This window comes from Rhinoderma darwinii, chromosome 2, assembly GCF_050947455.1.
Source record: "Rhinoderma darwinii isolate aRhiDar2 chromosome 2, aRhiDar2.hap1, whole genome shotgun sequence".
Lineage (NCBI taxonomy): Eukaryota > Metazoa > Chordata > Amphibia > Anura > Rhinodermatidae > Rhinoderma > Rhinoderma darwinii.
The window spans coordinates 177,931,402-177,955,455 of record NC_134688.1 but is presented as its reverse complement, the minus strand read 5'-3'; the positions used below and the strand labels follow the sequence as shown (position 1 = coordinate 177,955,455).

Below are 24,054 nucleotides of genomic sequence, written 5' to 3'. Positions count from 1 at the left end.
AATTCTAGTGACACATTCCCTTTAAGAGAAAGCAACCGTCAGTAAGAATCTGCTAGAAGGTCTGCAAGCCAGGGAGTAGTGCTTTTTCCAACAGGACAATCCCAACCAGAGGACAGGAAAACTGACTGGGTGTGTGGAGAGGCGTGTCCTTTTTTTTAGATCGGGCTTCCTGTCCAGCTAATGGGATGTTTCTCCAGGGGTGCGGTCATTGGTTGAAAGAGTAAAAAAACCCAAACAAGCCTTTTCAAATCCTGAACAACCCTCCTTTAGGTATTAACATAAAAAGCTTAATAAAAAAACTCACTAATCATCATTGCTTAGGCAAAGCATATTTTTGGATGTGCAGGAAGAATCACATAAGAAAAACGTAAAGAAAACTCTTTATTAGCATTGTTAAGGCAATGCAAACATTTCTTAAGTGTACAACCCCAACCAGGCATCAAGCAAGGCGTTTCGCATTTACATATCTATACTGTACACATGTGCAGAAAAATATCATCCAATCTAATTTCAAACTAAAAAGACAACATCCATTTTCCATTTTATTTTTTTTAGAAAATTAATAGCTCTGAAAAAGCAAACAAGATTTAAAAGAATTTAAATAGTGCATTGTTAATGCCCTGCCTGGCATTTACGGTCTCTAGCTGGCAGAGAAAATTAGGATCACAAACCAATAAACAAAAACACTACATACCTTTAGATAGATGTAAGTCATTCAGCTTTAAATCACAACCGCAGGAAGATGGGCAATACTTAGTAAAAGTAGAAATGAACAATTTCCCTTTGTGTATGAAGAGTTTAAGTAAGAAGTACTGGGTGCAGAAGTGGCGCATCCACATTAAAGAACTTTTTTTTTTTGCGCTGTTTAAAAGAACTGTGTTTCTCCTATTCTGATAATGACCCGCTTCCAATGGAAAGACATAATTGAGACCAATTTCTGGAAACGATACTCAGTGCAGTCGGTATATGCTTTTTAAATGGTAGTTTACATTAAAAACAGCAGAATCTCATGAAGCAATTTGTGTGAAATCTTTCCCACACAATAGAATCTCCCTAATCAGAACGGTCGGCTCACTGCAATTCAGTACTGAGCTAGTGGTAAATTAACAGAACACTAGAAGTTACAATTATATGGTTTGATATCCGGCATGACTTCTCTTCCTTCCGATGAGATAGGCGATCAGAACAATTAGAACCAGTCCAGCAAGCGCAGCTCCGACGACAATGGGCACCAACATGCCATTCTGATCCTCTGCACACGCCACAGCTACGAGAGAAAACATAGAATCAGATAATGTGAATGTCGCTGCAATACAAGTCACGGTCAGGTAATAGTCCGGGTTGTTGCTGAAGACAACATTTACTTCCCATTCTCAAAGATATTTATTTGCAGTTTTGTCAAAAAGGCCACTGAGGCGCTGTTTAACCTGGTCTCAAGATCACAGCGAGTGTCAATAAAATGGCCACACCGAGCATCTTCATGTGAGGTGGTGTAATATCCGGGGCATATTCTAGAGAGCCATGTCCGATATACGTACCACCGCCCTCTGCTACCACAATCTGTATAAATATATGCTTTCTGAATAGCTTTTATCAATTCTCTGAGCATATAACTAAGGCATAAGACAGTAGTGTCCAATAACTCAATCAATGGGGGAGCAGTTACTGGCACCTCAGGATCTTGTGAGCCAGCTCCATGCTGCTTCACCCTATAAATACGGCGGATGTCAGGAAGAGGTTCAAAGGGTTGACCTGTTTGGGGTGGTTTTTCATCGTTCTGATCTATCCACAGGATAGGTCATTGGTATATGATCGGTGGGGATCAGACATCCAGACCCCACACCAATCAGCAGCCTGTAGGCACAAGATGTTGGTGCCAGAAGCAGATGGCTCCGGTCACAGTATAGCTGCCACGCTGCCCCCTTTCAAGTGAATAGAAGAGCTGCAGTAGTCACTATACAGTGTACGGAGCCTTCTGCTTCTGACTACTGCATAAAACCTGGTGCCCGGACGGAACAGCTGATCGGTGCAGGGTCCGGGTGTCAGACCCCCAACGATCATATACTGATGACCTATCCCATGCCTGGACAACCACTTGAATATTAATCAATCTTACATCTAAGGACAGTCTGTTTATAAATAAAATGTGTTCTCTAAGTTAAGCCAAATTCATGAAAGCAAAAAGGTATTAACCATTTTTTAAATAAACTGCAGTCACCATAGTTTCTATTTGTATTATTTAAGAATACAATTTTATACGACAGGAATAGCAACATAAAAAAGGCAGATACTCTGCCACTGAACTTGAGATGTACATTAACTTTCGGCTTTTTGTGTAGCAAGCTGACATACATAGGTATGCAAACTATCTCTACAAACATTAGGGCCATCTGTTTGTAACAAAGTGCTACAAAGGGTTAACAAATGAGATGTTAACCCCTGGAGGATTAGGACAATTTTTATCTTGTGACTTTCACACAAGTGTAATACAGGTGTTTTTTGCCGCTGTATTACGGGAGCAACACCAGGACCTCCAGCGGTTCATCGAAAAACAGGTGTTAGTGCACCATAAAGCGCAAAACAGCACCCATATGAAAGCAGCACAGGGTCCAGAAAGACGTTCCTCTTTCCATTCTGGAAGTCAAAACTTTATGGTTTTTTCATCTTTGTTGTATGAGGCTTTGTTTTTTTGGGGAACAAGTACTTTATGTAGGTGCCATTTTTACTGCTACTTATACATTAGCATTTAATTTGTCATTTTTATTTCGGTAAAAATTCAGAAAAAAAAACCCCAGTCCTGTTTTTTTTTTTTTTTACAGCATACACCAATCATAAATGAGGCTTTGAATTTATTGTGCAGGTTGCAACGGTATGGACGGCAGCAAATGTGTATATTATTTTATGTTTTGGGACTTTTTAAATAAAGTTTTAAAATGCGCAATTGAGGATTTTTGCTACCAATTTTTAATCTTAGAGGGATTTTTCACTTAGCTTCTTTAACTATAAAATGTACTGCCATATATCTATTATGGAAGACCGCATTAGGGTCCTTCAATTTTTTGAAATACAGAATGGTTATGTGCATTGAAGTCACCAGGTGGCGCTCATGAACATGTATGAATGTTTGCCTATTCAATACAGACTAGATGGTTTCTAAACTTTTGGCCCAAAAAATTTTTTAAATAAATTTAAAAATATATATATAAAAAAAAAAAAAAAAAGTGAGGAGTAAAAATAAATAATAATTTCTTGGAAGTGCCCAATAAAAATAAAATACAGCGAATTCTATAAAAAAAAAAAAAAAAAAAAACTACAAACAATGAGTGCATAGCAATGCCCTTCTAGAAATGTAATACACAATAATGACAATGCAAATATAAGCTGATGTACAATACACATCGGCTTCTTACCAGGACCGAATTTCTTCCCGTCTATATCAAAGGCCTGAACTTGAAGGCTGTAGGTGTCAATGGAAAACTTGTCTGTAATCTGAAGAGTCTGCTTCGAGTTGCATTTGTAGGACTTGTGTGTTGTAGTCTGCAGGTAGGAAAGGTTGCCGCTATCTACATTAAAGATGGGATCTACAGAAACAGGTAAATTAACATACAATTAATGATAGCCTGAGCAGCCGAACAACGACAGAAAGGAGAATTATTGCCAGAAGTTCACCTTTTGCATCTGGGACAGTGGTGTTTACATGGACATGACCAAGGTAAAATTTGCTTTCTGTGACGTTCTGAAAAACAGAAAGAAATTGGTGCGATGAAACCCCAAGAACACATACATGTTAGTACTGTATGTCATGTGTACAAATATTAGGAAGATGCCCCTCATTCAGTGGGTGCGCTATACTCCGATACATTACCTATTAGGCCACACACACACACGGCGGGTTTTATCCATTGAATAGCCATGAAAAAAAAAAGTGGCAAATCCAGAAGAAATCCATAACAGACAGACCAGTCATACTGCAAGTTTTCAAATCCGCAGCATTCCCTGAAATACGGGTAGTTTTTTGTTTTTTTTTAGACCGCAGTTGAATAGAGTTTTGGATAACCTCAATTTTTGGTATGGTATTCCAGAACGAATATGATACGTGTGAACGAGGCCTTAGGCTTACCAGTGTGAAGTTGAACAGAAGAACGACTTTATCGGACGAGAGCTGCAGGACTGAATAATTGCTAGAGCAGATGCCACTGACTTTGACCTGTTGTGGATCAATGTTAAACAGATAAGATGTATCCTGGAGAAAAAAAATAAATATATATAAGCCAGAATGTGGGTAAATGAATGAATGGATCTTAAAAAGGTCATCTCCAGCTAAAACCATTTTTTTTAGGTCGTACAAGAGTTAAAATTATAAATAATTTATTCAACTCCATTAAATTCCAGGTAAACAGAGCCAGATTACTGGGAATCCCTCGGCTGAACCCCCGAACAGGTTGGATTGAGAGGAGAGGTGGCCCTGCATGTATCTCCAGTGAAAGAACATGTGGATTTCAGTAACTGCCATTCATTTCAATGGAGTAAAAACTTCCACGTACTACAATCTTTCTAATGAGAACAAGACCACCACTAAACCCAAACATAAGACATAAATGTAAAAGACCGACTAGAAAGCGCTAGAACGACGTGAAACACAAACCTTGTCATCCTTTTTCTTGTAGGTAACGTTTAGCTGCAAACCCATATTGGCCAAAATACAAACCCCCGTGGTTCCATTAACTATATAATTCCCAATATCAGGTGTTTTGGGGTTAACCGGTGCAGTAGTTGGAGCAGCAGTAGGAGCAGCAGTAGGGGCAACATCTTCTTTGCAAAGAGTAGCTACAAAAATACATTTAAAAAAAAAAAAGCTATTAATACACAGATTCTGTAAAATGACTAAGTGACAACGTTTTGGAACCCCCACTCCCTAAAAGTAAAGACAGATACATTCTGGAATTCAGTATAAAACAGTTTCATGAATCCGAACAATGAGCAAGGCACAATCTGGGCCGATGTAAAAGGTTTTTGCTACTCAAAACATGAGGCATCACTGCTTGGTAATGAGAGTAATAATAATAATCATCTTTATTTATATTTATAGTCAGCAGCTGGCGCTTTTCCTGTGATTGGAGGAAGAGCTGACCATTGAAGTGTCTATGTAAACGCTAAAGTGAAAAACAATGAATACTCACGGAGGGATTCTTAAATCCAAATAGTGCAATATGTAAAGCATCTAGCTATAATAGAATGATTAGACTGTATAGATGCATTTGCCGTAACGCGCGTCGGGTGCGGGTGTCTTCTCTATGTGCGACCGTGTCTCTTGGTATGTAACTTTATCTTATACTTGTCATTTACCCTACACCGGTATTTCCAACATGATTGAGCTTTTTTGCAGCACACTAATATGAATCTCCCTATTGTGCTATATTTGGCACAGTTACTAAACACAGTTTTGTACTATTAGATTTATTGCCATCCTCTACTAAATAACAATTTTTATGACACACTTGTGATACACAGTCTGATTGTCCGTATAAGATGTTTGTGTGTATATCCGGTCTGCAACTTGCTCCATAATATGTGTAAATAATCCATTTTTGGTCTAGCATAGGCTGACGCCTATCCATTGTGTGACTCATCTCTGTATTCCATATTTTTCAGAAGTTATGCCCCGTGCGGTCTGGTCCAGATGGCGCTCCCTTTCATAGAATGATTGCAGATGGAGGGGCATGTGACGAGACATCATTCAGCCTCCTCCATAGAAACACACAGGAATCTAGCACAGGTGAGGTGGAGGAGACAGAATGGCACGTCTCGTCACATGCCCCTCCATCTCTACCCATCTTTTGTCCGGAAGGCACTCACGTCTATATCAGAAGGCTGGACGAGAAAAGGGGCGTGACTTCGGAAATACGTATAACCAGAAAAACCTGGGAACTTAAATATATAGGCTACTTAAAAAGAAAAAAAAAAAAAAAAAAAAGTATATATAATTTGTATCAGTAACATACATTGGTTTACATTAACAATAAAGTGGTCAACCCCTTTCATTTTCCGATCTGTTACAAGTATTTCTTCATCTCTGAAAACTTTTTAGGGTGAATTCATCTGCTGCAGAAATACTGTGGATTTCCAGCGCAGTTTCTGTACTGAAAATCCGCAGCAGTTTACAGTTCCATATATGTGACTGGGGTTTTAAAAACCCTGTCCACACGTAGTGGGCAAACTCCACGCAGAATTGAGGGCATGCTGCAGATTTTCTAAAAAGCAGCATGTCAATTTCCTATGCATAAAGTAAAATCAGCACCAAAATCCACATGTAACAGAAGCAGATTTCAGCGTGGATTTGCTGTGAAAACCTAAACAGATAATAGCTTCAGCACCTAAAGATTACAGTCTTTCCAATTTGAGGTCCGATCAATAGGATTTACTGAAAGTTAGTTTTTTTTTTTCTACTATGGCCTTTATTAGATCTGCTAGCAGAGCCCCCTATAAAATAGGCATAAAATACAGTAAATTAAGTCTCCCGTACCATTTGTGCTGTAATTGTTTCCATTTAAATAAGCTTCCAATTTAACATTATGAAATGTTACATTTACATTTCCCATTCTGATGAGGTGTGAGCTGGAGCACTGATAAAATCGGTTGATTTGAGCGGATATTTCCGTTTGGCTTGATGACGCACGCTTTGTACCTGGAATGCAAAGAATAAAGTATGTAAGGCCGATATATATTTCTAGATTCTTTACTACTGGTGACTAATAGAATCTCACTCACCGTTTTCAGTTGATTTTGGGAAGAAAACCACGTCTGAAAGATTGTAAGTAAACATTAGTTCGTCAACTTGGTATTTTGCATCAGATTTGGTAAAATTTATGCTGAGGGAGTTGTTAGATCCAAATGCAATGACCAAAAGCGGTGTTGGGCCACAAGAACTTATCTTGTCGACTACTGCAGTATCGGGTAATGAAAATTGGCTTTCACCCTAGAAAAGTAAAAATAAAATATTAAATACATGTAAACATTTCACAGCAATATTACCAAAGACAAAACTAAAAAGTTCCAGTTAGGGACTCGCAAGTGTGGGGATCCGTGATGAGGATTGCGAGCGTGCGTTCTTTTGGCCAAAATTACCACCAATGCCCCAAGTATTTTCCATGGTTACTTGCATTATATTTATTACTTTTTGGACGCAGCCAGGTCTTCAATGCTAGGAGAGCATGGTGGTGTTGCCGTCTGGCATAGCAAGCAGGGCAGCCCGCTCTATGTACTATCATGGCGTTACAAATAGGCGGTTACCTGGCCATATAGGCTGTGCCTCATGATTTACGCATTATCCCTCCATGTTTTACACACTGCACCCACACTTCATGCATCACTCACATTCCTGACCCTTATGCACTATACTCAGTACTGCCCCCTATATTTTACACGTTATTCACCACTCACTATACTCAGTACTGCCCCCTATATTTCACACATATTATTACTACTTGCACATTATACACAATTCATTTATTTTTACTACACATCCCATGCACCACACGCCACTCCCCTCAAGGCTAGTGGGATTGGCTATTATTATGTAACACACCTGAGCACTTTCCTTCAGCAGCGTTTTTGACCTGGCTGCGTCCTGCTGGGATTATACCTGCACAATTTATGAGTATGGCCATTTTTGTGTTTTTAATGTTACCAAAGAGACAACTACAATGCAAATGGATCGTACCACACTATTCACATTGAGCTAATTTAAAGGATTTTTTGGGGGTTTCCATGTTCTATTATTGTGCTGTCTATACTACAGGATATGCCATGAATGTCCGACAGATGCAGGTTCCAGTTATCTCTAGAATGGGGCATCCTGACCGCCATTCTACCTTCTCTTCAACGACTTTCTGGCCACTGACTGAGGAGGTGATGAATGCGAGTTCCGGAAAACGTGTAGAATAGGGAGCTCGGATGTTTCCATAACACCTGGTCAGTCAGTGGCCGGAGAGCCAAACTAGGTAGGACAGGGGACAAGGGGTCCCGTTCTATAGATAGATGCAGGTCCCAGAGGTGGGACCTACATCTGTCAGACATTTATGGCATATTCTGTGGATTATTGAAAGAACACTGAAATGCATGATAAAAGTATTTTTTGTGTATGAACACCAAGGAACAACGGCACAGAACCTGTGTGTACATTTGGGTGCCCGTCTTATCAACCTTTCCCCGCAGTCAGGTAATAATTCAGCTTCCAATAAAAACAGAACTCCAAACTCAAACGCTGGCATACATTTATTCCAGGCATGTCGCCCCCCCCCCCCCCCCATAATATCAAAATGCAACATTTCGGGTAAGTACGGAAAGGACCTTTATGGGGCACATACAAGTTGAATAAATGTACACTACCATTTGATTTTGGAGTGTCGTCATTAGAAGCCCAAAAGCATTTTCTGCAGCTCCTGAAATAAACAGTCTCGTAGAAGATGTGGAGAGAATAGAGTGGTTACAGAGGTCTGATATTGGGTGTGGGGGAGACGCTAGTCCGCGGTGGGAAGTGCAGTTGCCAGGGCAATAATATGTCCCCTGAAGTGTATCATGCAGGGGTCCTATTAATTAGAACAGGGACACCAAGTTTCTCCAGATTCCTTCCTTTTTCAGCAGACAGAAAGGTTGTGTTTTAGTAAAGGGGAGGGGCTTAGAATTCCTAATGCGGGCTGAGCACTGGGGAAAGGCTTCTCCTGCCGCCAGTTGCCTTAAACCTTGTAATACGTCCTGACTTTAAACTCTTTCCATTTTGAGAATATGAGGACTAGAGATCAGATGTTGGTATCATATTAAAAAGGGGTTATTCAGGTTCTTTAAAATTTGCCAGGAATACGATTAGTCACAGCTAAACCCTCTGATTGGCTGTAGCAGTCACATGCGGCCCGTATGTAAACAGTCACCGGGAGGGCGGAAAGGGCATCAGCGCTGGATCGCCGGGGGAAAGGATAGGGGAGTACTGCTTGTGTTTTGTTTCAAGACATTTGCAAAAATTAAGAACCCTGATAACTCCTTTAAAGACCAAAATCTTAGCTTTCAAATACTACCAGAAACTAGGTGCAATATTTGGGACACAGCAGAAGAAAAGTTTTACTTCCTGGTTTTGTATCTGCGTAGGGGAGGGGGCTGCAAGTGAGAGCAAGAAGAAAGACCACAGCCTGAAAGTCATCTCTCTCTCTCTCTGTAAAGCCCCCCAGTGACCCCAGGGGGCTGATACAGGAACGTTTCTTCATGTTATCCCCCCGCTTACCAGAGAGGATATGTGCTCTCTGGTGGTCATATTTCTGGAGTCTTTTTCTTACTTATAGGGGTAAGAAGATGAAGTTACACATTTAATCATCCGCTGCGTCTAAACAGGTAATTTGTCGACTTCATGACTCCGTTGTTTACAGTCATCTGGATCACAGATTTTGGGTTTATTCAATTCATGGGATTTTGTGGAGATATGTGAATGTAGACACTGGTATTAGGCCAGGTACTTATTTCAGACTTGATCTTTCCCAGCAAAAAGTGCTGCAATGTATCGCTCTGGTTCCTTATTATTTTCGGTATGAAAAGTAGTTTACAAAATAGGTAACTTGTAATGGAAAGTTACAGTATGCATCACATAGTAGACCTGAGGGAGAATATTTCTAAAGCACAATATATCAAGATCTGCAACACCAGAACGATGTAAGATTATCTGTGGTCATTACCAGTTTGTCACCAATTTTATATTCAACTGCGAAATTAATGGAGAGGTCCGCCAATATACAGGTTTTATTACTGCCATCTTTCACGTCAAATCTTAAAGAGCAGCCAGACTGAAGAATGCCTAAGAAAAAAATAAAATACAGAATTACATTAAACATAAAGTGGAGCTCCAACATGTCAATATTAGGCTAGTTCACACGTTTGTTCACACTGTTGAAAGGCCCTATTTTTTATTTTATTTTTAAATCAGCCTTTCCTGTAACATCCTGTTGCTGTAAACTTGCATTAAAAAAAATGGATCGGTTGGGATCCTGTTTAAGGCCCCATGCACATGAACATGTTTTTGCGGCAGCAATTCACCCGCAAATCTGTGGGTGAATTGCGGTCCCATTCATTTCTATGGGCCCAAGCACACGACCGTGGTTTCCACGGTATGTGCATTGCCCAGGAGCCTGGACCGCAAAAAGATAGGACATGTCTTATTACGGCCGTGTTTTGCAGTCCAGGCTCATAGAAATGAATGCGCACTACGTTCGTGTGCATGGGGCCTTACAGGACAGAAAAATTATAGTGTCTCCGTTTGTCTGTCAAGTTGAGAAAATAGATACTAGCGGAAACTTGTCAAAGAGAGACCAACCATGACAACTTAACCAGAACAGAAAACCCATTGAAAACCTATTGAACCGTTAACTAATGTTTTAAGAAAAATAAACAAAAACCAAAGACGTTTGAACAGGATAGCCAAAACGTGAGGTGAACCTAGCCTTACTTGGTGATTTAATAGCATCAATACAGGCTACGAATTCAACCACCACTCATACCAGGCACGACTGAGTTTTTCAGTTTTGTGAGAGCTTGCATTAAATCGTAGAATTTCACACTTACCAATTGATTTGAGGGGCTTTGAATAGTAAAATATAAGCAGAAAGAAAAAAATCCAATAACCGCACTAAGACAGATCTTAGAAATACACTCACTTACATACTCTACTGTAGAGGCTCATTCACATAAGTCTTAGGGCTCATGCATATGGCTGTATTAAATTAAAAACACCTACTGGATGGGTACTTGTCTTTGAATCCCTTCCAGACATCCACCGTATGTGTGGCAGAAGTCGGAAGGGAAATTATGGAGCGGGCTCATGGGCTGAGCCCGCTCCATACACTGCGGGTGTTAGATGTGTATTATAACGGACATCCTTCAAGCAGGATCAGAGAGTACTTCGATACAGGTCGTTTGACCACCTAAATGTCAACAGTGACCACGGCATTTAAGCTATAATATAGAGGGACCCCCCAAGTCTGCCATATTAGTACTCCTAAAATAGGGCTTAACTGAGTGGGAAAAACGGCTGCGGTATTGCTGCGTCTGTAAATGTCCAAACTATTACAATATACATTTAACCCGCAAGGGTGAATGCACTAAAAAAACAAACATTAAATTAACACGCCAGAATTGCTGTTTTATTGGTCATCTTACCTCCCCCCAAAAAATGGACTATAAAGTGATCAAAAAGTCATCGTACCAATAAATACTGCAGCTTGCCCTGCAAAAAACAAGCCCCGACACCGCTCCATTCACAAAAAAAAATAGTTATGGGTCTCAGAATATGAAGTACAATTTGTTTTAATTTTGTAGAAGTAGTGAAAAAAAAAAAATATATAAAACAAGATATTACTGGAATCATATTGACCCAAATAATAAAGCTGAGGCCTCATGCACACGACCGTAAAAACTCCCGTTATTACGGGTCGTAATTACGACCCGTAATAACGGGCTCATAGACTTCTATTGGCGACGGGTGCCTTCCCGTTTTCTCACGGGAAGGTGCCCGTGCCGTTGAAAAAGATAGAACATGTCCTATTTCAGGCCGTAATAACGGCACGGACAAGTCCATAGAAGTCTATGGAGCTCTCGTAATGACGGGTGGCTACATGTGTGCACCCGTCATTACGGCAGCGTTGCTAAGCGGCGTCAGTAAATAGTCACTGTCCAGGGAGCTGAAAGAGTTAACTGATCGGCAGTAACTCTTTCAGCACCCTGGACAGTGACTACCGATCAGTATAAACCTGTAAAAAATAAAAGACGTTCATACTTACCGACAACTTCCTGCTTCCTCCAGTCCGGTCTCCTGCCCGTTGCCTTGGTGACGCGTCCCTCTCGACATCCGGGCCGACGTCCTGGATGACGTTTCAGGCCATGTGACCGCTGCAGCCAATCACAGGTCAATCACAGGCTGCAGCGGTCACATGGACTGCCGCGTCATCCAGGGATGTCGGGCTGGATGTGAAGAGAGGGACGCGTCACCAAGACAACGGCCGGGTAAGTATGAATTTCTTTAACTTTTATTACAGAAAAGGCTGTCCCTTCTCTCTATCCTGCACTGATAGAGAGAAGGGGCTGCCGATTAGTGCAGTGCTATTTTGCCGCCAAAAACGTGCTCGTAAATACGGGTGGAATACGTGTGGAATACGTGTGACACCGGACCCATATTTACGGGCACGGGTTCGTAAATACTGGTGCAAAACGGGTGGAATACGTGTGACACCGAACCCGTATTTACGGGTGGGAAAAAATACGGTCGTGTGCATGAGGCCTAACAGGTCATTTTTATTACTCGGTAATTGCCGTAAAAAAACAAACAATGGCGGAATTGCTGTTTTTTTCCCCTTTGAACCCCACAAAATATTTTTTTTAGAGGGGGAAAAAAAAAAAAAAAAAAAAAAAAAAACGGCAGCAGCAGGAAAAGGGCTAGAGGTGGAAGTAACAGTTCCCTCCTGATAAATGTGAACAAGTTCTTAAAGGGAACCTGTCACCAGCATTTCACCATTGAACTTTACTTAACGCTCACTAGCCGCTACTATAAAAAGTTCATTACCGTTATCCCCTCTCCTAAACTACTCCTCCGACTGTAAATAACGGTCTGCAAACATTTTGCTCTTTTTATCGTAATAATCCGGTGTCCCTTTGTGCGCACACCCCAGAAGACATCAAGGCGAGGAGCTGTCAATCAAAAGTAAGGAGGCGGGGTAAACTCAAAGACTTTATTTGACTCTTCTCAAACGAAGACATGACTCTTCTCAAACGAAGACATGACTCTTCTCAAACGAAGACATGACTCTTCTCAAACGAAGACATGACTCTTCTCAAACGAAGACATGACTCTTCTCAAACGAAGACATGACTCTTCTCAAACGAAGACATGACTCTTCTCAAACGAAGACATGACTCTTCTCAAACGAAGACATGACTCTTCTCAAACGAAGACATGACTCTTCTCAAACGAAGACATGACTCTTCTCAAACGAAGACATGACTCTTCTCAAACGAAGACATGACTCTTCTCAAACGAAGACATGACTCTTCTCAAACGAAGACATGACTCTTCTCAAACGAAGACATGACTCTTCTCAAACGAAGACATGACTCTTCTCAAACGAAGACATGACTCTTCTCAAACGAAGACATGACTCTTCTCAAACGAAGACATGACTCTTCTCAAACGAAGACATGACTTATGCTCATTAGCATACGGTGTGGGAACACTGAATACTAAAGCTACAGAGCCGACTAAGAAGATAATTATAGGTTATATAGAAATGATTTTTCACCCACTACCCCCAGGTATTGCTGGTTTAATAGGTGAAATGCTGGTGACAGTTTCCCTTTAAATCTTACTAAATCAATGTGATTATTTTTGAAGCTATATAACCAATTATGGCAATGGACTTAGAAAAAAACGCATAAAAGTCTGATACATTTTTATTGCAAATGTGAAAACATCATAGAAGTGAGATATTTTAAATCCTAAGAAAGGATTATTTGAAGTTAAGGGTTGTGCCACAATGGACATTTATCACCCTTCCACAGGACAGGTGGTAAATGTCTGATCGCTGGGACCCCCACTGATCGACAATGGGGTTGCCAATTGCACAACCGCAGCGAGGAAGGAGGAGTTGGAGTGGAGCGGTGGTCACGCATGCGCCCTGCCGCTTCATTCAATATCTATGGAGCTGATGGAAACAGCCGAGTGCTTTAGTGAAGAGGTGCTATGGCGGGCTGCCAGGGTCCATAGATGCATTACACAGCACCCATAGATCATGCATCGGGGAGGTGCAGATGAGAGGTAATTCTTTCTAAATGACGGTTACATTAAGCAAACGTAATAAACTAATCACGAGGCAACAAGTTTCCATTAAACACCAAATCTTCTTTACATGCCAACACCATTCATTGTTCTCGGACAAGGCTATTATGCTTCAAGTATTCTGTTACCACGTGATGCGAATCCTCCAGGCAAACCGGTTTTCCCGTTTATGAACAAGAGGGAAATAAAAAATAAATAAACTTTCTGAACATTACACAACTATTGGTTATGTTTGTTGCAGATAGAAGGGAGATTCCACTGAGCAATAAGGAAAAGCAAGTAAATAGCACGACAAGAACATGGCTGCAGGTGTGGAAAAGACAGAACGCGCCGTTCACTCCGCAATACATTCTATCAGCCGCTTCTTCTTCAGGTCTCTGGATCTGTGCTGTGCAATGCTGAAGAAGATTTCATATGCTGTACAGGAGCCTTGTAAAACTCCCACCGACTTGATGTTATTGGTAGAAAAACCCATTTAAAGTGTAACTAATCTTTTAAACTTTTGACATGTCACAGTGCCATCAAAAGTGTTGATCGGTGGGGGGGGGGGTGTCAGAGCACTGAGACCCCCACCGATCGCCAAAATGAGCGCTGTGCCGCTTAGTTTCTAATTGGCTTGCTCGTCTTTCTGAGGAGAGCCGATCAGAGAAGAAGCAGCACAGCACTCACACGAGAGCTTCTGCTGCTTTGTTTTAGCAATCAGTGGGGCCCCCAGTGCCCGGCCCCCCACCGATTAAAATCTCTAACATGTCACTATGACATGTAACTAAACTTTTAAAGCGTAACTAAACGTTTGATCAACTTTTTATTTTCTAGCAGCTTGTGTAATATAAATATATTTTGTAATTTACTTTATTAATGAATTTGGGCTCCTTTTTGTTAGAAATGGCCACTGACACTTTTCTACTGCATTTTAGTTCTTGTATTTCTCCTGTTGCTAGCAGAAATCCGTACACTGTGAATGTATCGGTGTACGGACTCGGCTGCCTGTGAGTACGGGTGGGTGGTGACATCAGATGTGCACGCCCCCATCTCTGCCTCTATGTACTATACAGTTCTCTATGGAGTAACTGGCAGCAGCAGAGCGCAGGGAAGAGATTGTGATGAGCTCTGCTGCTGTCCAGTCTCTAGTAAGTGAAAGGCGCTTCACTAGAAGCAGGGCAGGTCTGGCGGCAGCTCCTTTGTACCCCCGCTAGACCTGCGCTTCGTCTGCTACTGCCTCTCACACATACTAGAGACCGGACAGCAGCAGAGCTCATCAGTCTCTTCCCTGTATCTGCTGCTGCCGGTGACAGTACTGTAGACAGGGTAGTACTGGTTGCACTGCTGTCAGGGACCTGCCACATGCATGAAAAAAAAAAAAAAAGGGAGCCCGCCCAACTGCACCCCCTCCCTCCCCCCTCGCCGACCTGCTGTAACCTCTTTCTTTCCTGGCAGGCTGTCAGGAGAGGGAAAGCAGTATGTAATAATAGAACACTTTTTTTTCTCCAATATCTAGTGAAAACTGACCAGACTCTCCAACATGTCCTATCTTTCCACGGATCACGGATGGGACTCGTGCAGCACACACAGTCGTGTGCATTAGGGCTAAGGCTGAACGCACACATTACGTATTACGTGCGGACTTGCCGTGTGTATTTTCATGCAGAAAATCTGCAGCGTAATACAGTAGCAGCAAAGTAAAAGAGATTAAGAAATCTCAGCTACACGGTGTAGATTTTTTCTGCATGTAAATTGACCTCCAGAGCGTATTTTGAGGCTCAGTGCACACGATGCGTATTACGTGCGGGTTTTCCACGCATATTTGCGTGCGGCAAATCCGCAGTGTAATACAGTACCAGCATAGCCAATAAGATTCCAGGAAATGTACACACTGCGGTATTTTTCAGGAAGGAAATTGACCTGTGGTGCGTTTTTTAGAATCTACAGCATGTAAATTTATCTTGCGTTTCCGCTTGCGAATTGCATCTGCCTAGAGCTGTGGAAAAAGAAAAAACGCACCAGAATCCGCGCCGAAAAACTCATTTAAATGTAAAAACCGCACGATCCAGTGCAGTTTTTACCTGCAAACTTCATGCGCACTGCTGCGGTTTGGGTGCGGATTCTCCACAGCAAAATACACGTGTGTATGTAGCCTAAAGGGTACCTACACACATAGTGGATTTAGATGCGGAGAATCCACAGGTATACACACTGAAATCAGCTCAGAAAATTTGCCGGACTCTTGCATATTTCAGTTAGGATTTTAGTGGGTTGATATGAGTTTTTTGTGTTTGTTTGATCGAGTTTCACCCCTCGCATTGAGGTTCAATGCACGCAAAGCGTATAACGTGCGGCTTTGAAGCACGTATTTGTGTGCAGCAAAACCACATCGTAATACAGTACCAGCATAGTCCATGAGATTCCAGGAAATCTCATTACACGCTGCAGTATTTTTCCGCACATCTTAAAATCTGCAGCATGTCCATTTATCCTGTGTTTCTGCTGCGAATTGTGTATGCCTAGTGCTAAGGAAAATCACAAAAAAACCCGCAGCATAAAAATGCGATGAAAAACGCACAATTAGGTGCGGTTTTTACCTGCGAATTTATGTGGTTTTGGTGCGTATTTTCCCCAGCAAAATACGCATCGTATGCATGTAGCCTGAGAGAGGGGAAATACCCAGGGAACATCTGCACAAAAAAATAGGCATGCTGCAGATTGCAAAATCCACAGCTTGTCAATGTACCAGCGGACAAAACAGCAACGTGTACAGGAGATTTTGAAAAGCTCATTGTCTAAAATGCTACTATATGATATGTATCATATGATAAATCCAAGATGTCAGATGCAAAAGAACCTCTGGTTTTCCTGATTGGCTGGCTGTTTAGGAGCATGATGGGAACCATGGGCAGATTGAACATGGCACACAGTACTGGCAAACCCCACACACTGTAAGACACGCCCCTAGCAACAGGCCACAATCAGGAAGTGTGAGAATAGATGTGGACTTTCACTAGAAAAACAAAAGTAAAAAAGAAAGGTACTTTGAAGTGAGAAAAAATGCTGTAGAGGGACATAATAGCATTTTAAATATCTTCTTTTTTTTTAACAAAACTTGTTACGTTTTGACACTTTAAAGCTCCTATGGCGGCTTCCAAGTCCACACAGTTGTGTAATGTTTCTGTGAACTTCATTTTTTTCTTTTTATACTGTTCTGGTATTATGTCCCCAGACAACACTGCAGCCCCCTCCCCATGGACAATGCATTTAGCTTATATGGCTGCACTCACTATTTCCTGTGTATGTGACAACTAGCCTTGGTCAGTACTCCATGATATTCTCGATTATGGCTTCTCTCATAAGAGGTTTTGTTTCAGCTGAATTTTGTGGCCTTGGATGTTTTCCCGATGGCAATGTCCTGTATGTAGAAAGTCTCCCCATGACATGACTGGAAAAGAAGATGTGCATGACTGCTGCTTTCTTCCTCCATGATACAGAATTGGTGGGGAAGACCCCGTCAACATTAACTATCTTTTCATTCCGTTTTCGGGTTTCAGAATGTATAGTATTCAGTCAAAACCTGTCAAAATTCATTGTAAGTTCATGGGATCGGATTGGAAAAAAAAAAAAAAAAAAAAAAAAAAAACAAAAAAAAAAAAACAGCAGTGTAAACTGAGCCTAATATTTCAACAGGAGACCATGGAAGCGGACAGCTGAAAACTCAGCCTGAGCGATCCCTGAGGGACTGATCAGCTCTCAAAGACCTGGCCCACCCACGTATTATACGGTAACCCATTCATTTGAATGGGTCGCCAAATAACACCCCAATTCACCCGCAATGTCCACTCCAAGCGAAACATGTAGCCTGAAAAAACTTCCCCCAGTAAAATCAGCTGTTTGTCAGGGATTACGGAAGGCAGACCCAGATGGTCATCAAAGCCCTTTGTCAATCCATCCTCTTCTCCCACAGTGGTCTGGGAGTGTATTATAAGGAATGGTCTACCTCTACAATTAAAGGCTATATACATCTTTAAGCCATTTATGGAAAACAATAAAAAATGCCCTCAGTGTGTTTAGTGTAACTGTAATTCGTTTTTATAAAAAAATAGTTTTACTTTTGCAGATACAGCTGTTCTGTATTCTCTATATAGAACTGCTGTATCGTTCGCTTTACACTGAACCCGTCAGGTCCGCGGGACAGACGGGTTCAGTGTCGGCGGGTCCTTCGTCTGACACGCAGGACCCGCCAACACAGAACCAGTCAGTCCCGCGTTCCTGACAGGTTCAGTGTAAAGCGAACGACACAGCTGCTCTGTATGGAGAATACAGAACAGCTGTATCTGCAAAAGTAAAACTATTTTTTAATAAAAACGAATTACACTAAAACACACTAACTATAAAAAAAAGTCGTCAAAGGTGTCGATAGTCTTTAACCCGTTAGTGACAGCCAATACGCCTTTTCACGGCGGTCACTAATGGGCTTTATTCTGGTCAATACGCCTTTTCACAGCGCTGCATCAGAATAAATAAACAGAGCGGGGAGCCATTAAATCTCCCTACTCTCAGCGGTAGCTGGGGGCGTCCCTGCTCGAACGTGTGAGATCGATATAAGTATCAATCTCAACCGTTTAACCCCTCAGATGCGGTGCTCAATAGCGAGTGCCGCATCGGAGCGGTTTTGGAGAGAGGGAGGGAGCTCCCTCTCTCTCCAGACGATAACATCGCCGACTGCCTGTGTCTCCTATGGCAGCCGGGGGCCTAATAAAGGCCCCCAGGTCTGCCTGTAGTGAATGCCTGCTAGGTCATGACAGAGGCATGGCCTAGCAGATGCCGGTCCATACAAAAGTATTGCAGTGTATTCTAAAAGCAACCGGATGATCGCATATTAAAGTCCCCTAGTAGGACTAGTAAAAAAAAGTTTAATAAAAGTTAAGAAAAAAAATTTAAAAAAAGTGGAAGGAAAAAAAAACACAAAAACACTTTTTCCCCTTACAAACTGCTTTACTATTAAAAAGCCAAAACGGTGAATGAGCGAAATCCCGCTTGTTTTAGTGAAGCGTCGGCTGTAACAAACAGCCGATACAATGAAGTTACGGAGCGGGCTCAGCTCGATACTTTCCCTCCTGGCCTCCGCCACATATACACAGCGGATGTTAGGAAGGGGTTAAACAGGACCTGGTCACATGATCTATTAGGGCACATTGTGCCCATTGGTGGTTGGAGCCCTCTGTTTTACATAAAACCAAGGTGTACGGCTCGTTACAGAGCTGTGTCTTCTAACGATTCCAGCACCTGCGTGTCCATCACATGACCACAGACAGAATTACATCCACTGGAAGTAAACCATTTAACGTTGCTATTGAAATGGCAGCAAGCAGAGATCTTGAAAACCGTGAGGAAAAACAAAACAAAAAAGTATATTGTAAAATTGTATAACTTAAAATTATACAACAAAAAAAACTAAAACTTTCATTTGAGGAAACAGGACAACTCTTTAAAACCCGGATTTCACTGCAATATCTGCCAAGAAAACCAGCGCTCACACAGCAGTCCCGCCACAGACAACAGGAAGGGACCAATCCAGAGAAATCTTTAGAGCTAGTGCTTTTTAAGATATGAACCTTGTAAACCGCCCTGGTATTGGAGTCCTAATAGTACAGCACAGAAACAGCTGAATGAAAGCTATTATTCCCTGCCATCAGCCATGTCATGCTGGGGAGGGGGTGACCGGAAGGTGTCCTTCAACAGGGCAATGCCTGGCTCCACGATCACGATATACGGAGAACCCGTAGACGGCTGTCCGTACATATTCGGTAACAATGAAGACGTCGTGTGCAGCTCTGACTGAATAGAAATGGAGGAGGACAATGGGCTGAAAGCCCGGGCCGGGCAAACAACCAAAGAGTGCCCATCAAGCTGAAGTCTCCGGTCCCTGCGGGAACACGACCATCACGAGCCCGCCTCACTCCCCAGATACCGACCACTTACCAAACAGTAGCGCAATCCCCAGCGCGGCCTCCCCGAGCTTTCCCATCTTGCTGCCTGTTATTGTGTTTGCACACGAGTGACTCGTCCGCCCTGTGTATTCAGCGTGAGCTCCACTCTCCACCAAAGAATACTCGCGGCACCGGCTTTGCGGGATTCAGCAGGAGAGACCGCACAGTCCGGTACGAGAAAGCTCTCACACAGAAGTCATATGAAGTGACGTCATGCTATCACAAGACGAAGGCCCTTTTCTGTTTACAAGAGAGATGGCGTCGGCTTTGGGGATGTCTTAGCGACAGCGGTCGCCATTTTACCGTAGACTACTCTGCGCAGAACTGTACGTCTTGAGAGCACCCAAAATGGCCCTTATGTGAAGACACAAGAGAATGTGTTTAACCTGTTATGAGCCCCCGCCCCTTTCTAGCTCTTGAAACCTCCCCAGACAAGTCTACAATACAATTATTGACGGTTGTTTGTATTCATTGTATTTGTAAAAAGTGAACTGCAGATTCTATGCGAGTGTAACCTGACAGAGCAGTGTGCACGGTGTCACACAACGGGCGTGTCATAACAGAGGGTGTGGCTGTGGAATATTGGTTGACTGGAAGGGGGAGGGGTAGAAGAATAATAAGGAAGTAAGAAATACAACGCTGTCCAATATGCTTATCTACAGAATCCTTCTCTATCCCCCACTACCAGCCACCTTTGTCTGGTATTACCCCTCATGCACATGACCGTTGTGCCACTCGGGCTGTTTTTAACTGCATCTGAGTGGCACCCGATAGTCTTCACGGACCCATTCACTTTAGCGGGTGAATCGGGTCCGTGACAAAGGACCCAATTCTCTGATCCGAGGAAAGATAGGACGTGTTCTATCTTTCCTCGGATCACTGACTGGACTCGGGCGGTGCACACGGTCTTGTGCATTAGGCATTAGACTAGGCCACAGTGACGTTTCATCCAGAGTGACGTGACTTTGGACAGGAGGAGCCATTGGACGGTGCGATCAGTTGACTCACATGACCACATTACTATAGATGAGACGTCACTTCAACCTAATAATAGCACAGGGCCGTGGGATATTAGTGACAGGAAACTGACGAAAAATTCTAACATTAATATTAGTAGAATAAATTCCCTACAGCCTTATGGTTGCCTTCAAAGGGCCGATTGTAATTGTAAGGGTATGTGCACACGATAACTGCATTTATGTCTGAAATTACGGAGCTGTTTTCAGGAGGAGTTTTGCATGTACTGGCGTTTTTCGCCGCGTCTTTTACGGACGTAATTTGGAGCTGTTCTTCATTGAAGTCAATGAAAAACGGCACCAATTACGTCCCAAGAAGTGTCCTGTATATAAGTGTCCTGCACTTCTTTTGACGAGGCTGTAATTTTACGTGCCGTCTTTTGACAGCGACGCGTAAAATGACAGGTCGTCGGCACAGTACATTGTAAAGCCCATTGAAAGTAATGGGCAGATGTTTGCTGACGTATTGGAGGCGTTTTTTCAGACGTAATTCGAGGCGTAAAACGCCTCCATTACTTCTGAAAATAGGTCGTGTGAACCCAGCCTATGGCCTCATGCACACGACCGTAAAAACTCCCGTTATTACGGGTCGTAATTACGACCCGTAATAACGGGCTCATAGACTTCTATTGGCGACGGGTGCCTTCCCGTTTTCTCAGGGGAAGGTGCCCGTGCCGTTGAAAAAGATAGAACATGTCCTATTTCAGGCCGTAATAACGGCACGGACAGTCCATAGAAGTCTATGGAGCTCTCGTAATGACGGGTGGCTACATGTGTGCACCCGTCATTACGGCAGCGTTGCTAAGCGACGTCAGTAAATAGTCACTGTCCAGTGAGCTGAAAGAGTTAACTGATCGGCAGTAACTCTTTCAGCACCCTGGACAGTGACTACCGATCAGTATAAACCTGTAAAAAATAAAAATAAAAGACGTTCATACTTACCGACAACTTCCTGCTTCCTCCAGTCCGGTCTCCCGCCCGTTGCCTTGGTGACGCGTCTCTCTCGACATCCGGCCCGACGTCCTGGATGACGTTTCAGGCCATGTGACCGCTGCAGCCAATCACAGGTCAATCACAGGCTGCAGCGGTCACATGGACTGCTGCGTCATCCAGGGATGTCGGGCTGGATGTGAAGAGAGGGACGCGTCACCAAGACAACGGCCGGGTAAGTATGAATTTCTTTAACTTTTATTACAGAAAAGGCTGTCCCTTCTCTCTATCCTGCACTGATAGAGAGAAGGGGCTGCCGATTAGTGCAGTGCTATTTTGCCGCCAAAAACGTGCTCGTAAATACGGGTGGAATACGTGTGACACCGGACCCATATTTACGAGCACGGGTTCGTAAATACTGGTGCAAAACGGGTGGAATACGTGTGACACCGGACCCGTATTTACGCCAGTATTTACGGGTGGGAAAAAATACGGTCGTGTGCATGAGGCCTAAGACTGTATAAATGTAACGGCTCGCTTAAAGGGGTTTTCCCATCAGGGACATTTATGACACATCCACAGGATATGCCATAAATGTCAGATAGATGCAGGTCCCACCTCTGGGACCTGCACGTATCTCTAGAACGGGGCCCTCTAAACCCGATTCTACCGCTCTGCTCTCGCTGACATGTGTGATTCCTGACCATTAAGAAGAAATCAGCGTAGCTCTCTGAGCTATGCTGTTTCCGTAAGTCCCATAGTAGTGAATGGCAGTTCCGGAAACATCGTAGCATGCGAGCTAAGCTGTTTCCGTAACTACCATTCAGTTTTATGTGGGAGCACACCAGGGTTGCCAATCTCCACTTCAGTCATTTCTGAACGACTGAGCTAAAAATCACGGACAGACCAAAATTTTTATGGACACATTACAAAATCATTGCCTGTGCACTGTGCAGTGTGCTAGGAGTGACTCACCAATCACAGCTCCACTTGTAGCTTTCCCACGCTAACTTAGGTGATGTTTTCTCTAATTAGAGTCATTCACTTTTCCTTTTTTTCTCCATCCGGCCCAGACCACTGTGACGACTTATTCCCAATTAGTAGACCAATCAGTGACCAATCAGCGTCATACATTTCTCTCCATTCATTTACACTGCACATAGCGATATCGCTATGCGCAGCCACATACACAAACAAAATTATCAGTGTAGGAGGTATACGTTTAAATATATAATATACAATTTCACTGCCTGTCTAAGCGTTTAAAATAATTTTATTGACAAAACTTTATTAAAAATAGTAGGGCACTAAATGCCAAAGATCTGGGTACAGGCGTTGGCAACACAGATCATAGATGCACGGTGGAGCGTAAGCGATATGCACAGTCAAAGTGCACCAAGTATCAAGTGCCTAGGATAGCTGATATTAATTAACACATCGCCTCACTCCATACACGTGCTACCAAATATTAGTTGGTCTGATTGCCACAGGTAGACAAAATTCCCAACGCGTTTCTGCGCCTCTAAAACATAGGGGAGCGTCCTCAGGGGTATAAATTGCCTGATTGTACTAAAATGCCGTTCAGCACATATTATGCTGTTTATTTGATTTTACTGCTTGCACTAGACACTGATATTGGTCTAGCGCGCGCCGGGAAAACCCTAGAGCCTTATACAGCAAAGGCCCCACCTTCAATGATCGCGTCACAGAGGGCTGAGCAAATCGGTAAGTAACACGTCAAAACTGACGACCACCAAATGAGACGGCCCTATGGTGACGACGCGACCAATCAGGTTTGTCTTTTGTCCCCACCAATAGGTTTGATCTCTTCTCTTGGGTCAAAGACCTTAATTTATTCATCAGTAAATGAAAATGGAAAAAGTTCTTCAGTACACATGATAAGAGACAATGTGCTGAACTGGGGATTCAGGAGGAACATCTTCCTCATGTTAGGGTACTTCAGGAATTGTGGGATGAGGGGCAGAGAGGATTGGGTGAGGGCCCCTTCACTGATCTGAGGGCTCCCTCAACCACTAATCCACCTCTCAATGACAATACACTATTGGACGTTTTTTTGAAAGTTGTTACTAATCAACTGAAAAAATTTCAGGTTGATAAACATCTGCACTACAATTTGTCCCGGGAGGAATTGCTGGCGCTCAAGGCACTGGAGAATGACTCTGACATCATAATTAAACCCTCTTACAAGGGGGGAAACGTGGTCATTATGGAACGTATACAATATGTCACCATGTGTATGAGCATT

The 24,054-nt window shown here is 42.7% G+C and overlaps 1 protein-coding gene across 1 annotated transcript; it reads right to left on the bottom strand.

Annotated features, from left to right (window-relative positions):
* Window positions 1–368: 368 nt before the first annotated feature.
* Window positions 369–20,088, bottom strand: LAMP1 (lysosomal associated membrane protein 1). The gene is made up of 9 exons (XM_075852533.1): window positions 19,835–20,088; window positions 9,720–9,838; window positions 6,769–6,976; window positions 6,524–6,685; window positions 4,646–4,827; window positions 4,121–4,243; window positions 3,670–3,736; window positions 3,411–3,581; window positions 369–1,267 (listed from the first exon to the last, which is right to left on the bottom strand). The coding sequence occupies exons 1-9, from the start codon at window positions 19,878–19,880 to the stop codon at window positions 1,128–1,130; spliced, it is 1,218 nt and encodes a 405-aa protein (XP_075708648.1). The 5' UTR covers window positions 19,881–20,088; the 3' UTR covers window positions 369–1,127.
* Between the last annotated feature and the right edge of the window lie 3,966 nt (window positions 20,089–24,054).

Excerpts from the sequence above, each read along its gene's own strand:
- LAMP1 (XM_075852533.1), bottom strand. The coding sequence starts at position 19,880 with ATGGGAAAGCTCGGGGAGGCCGCGCTGGGGATTGCGCTACTGTTTG. Across the intron at positions 4,244-4,645 it reads ACAAGAAAAAGGATGACAAG|GATACATCTTATCTGTTTAA; the intron begins GTTTGTGTTTCA and ends TTTTTTCTCCAG. Across the intron at positions 3,582-3,669 it reads CACTGTCCCAGATGCAAAAG|ATCCCATCTTTAATGTAGAT; the intron begins GTGAACTTCTGG and ends CTGTTTCTGTAG.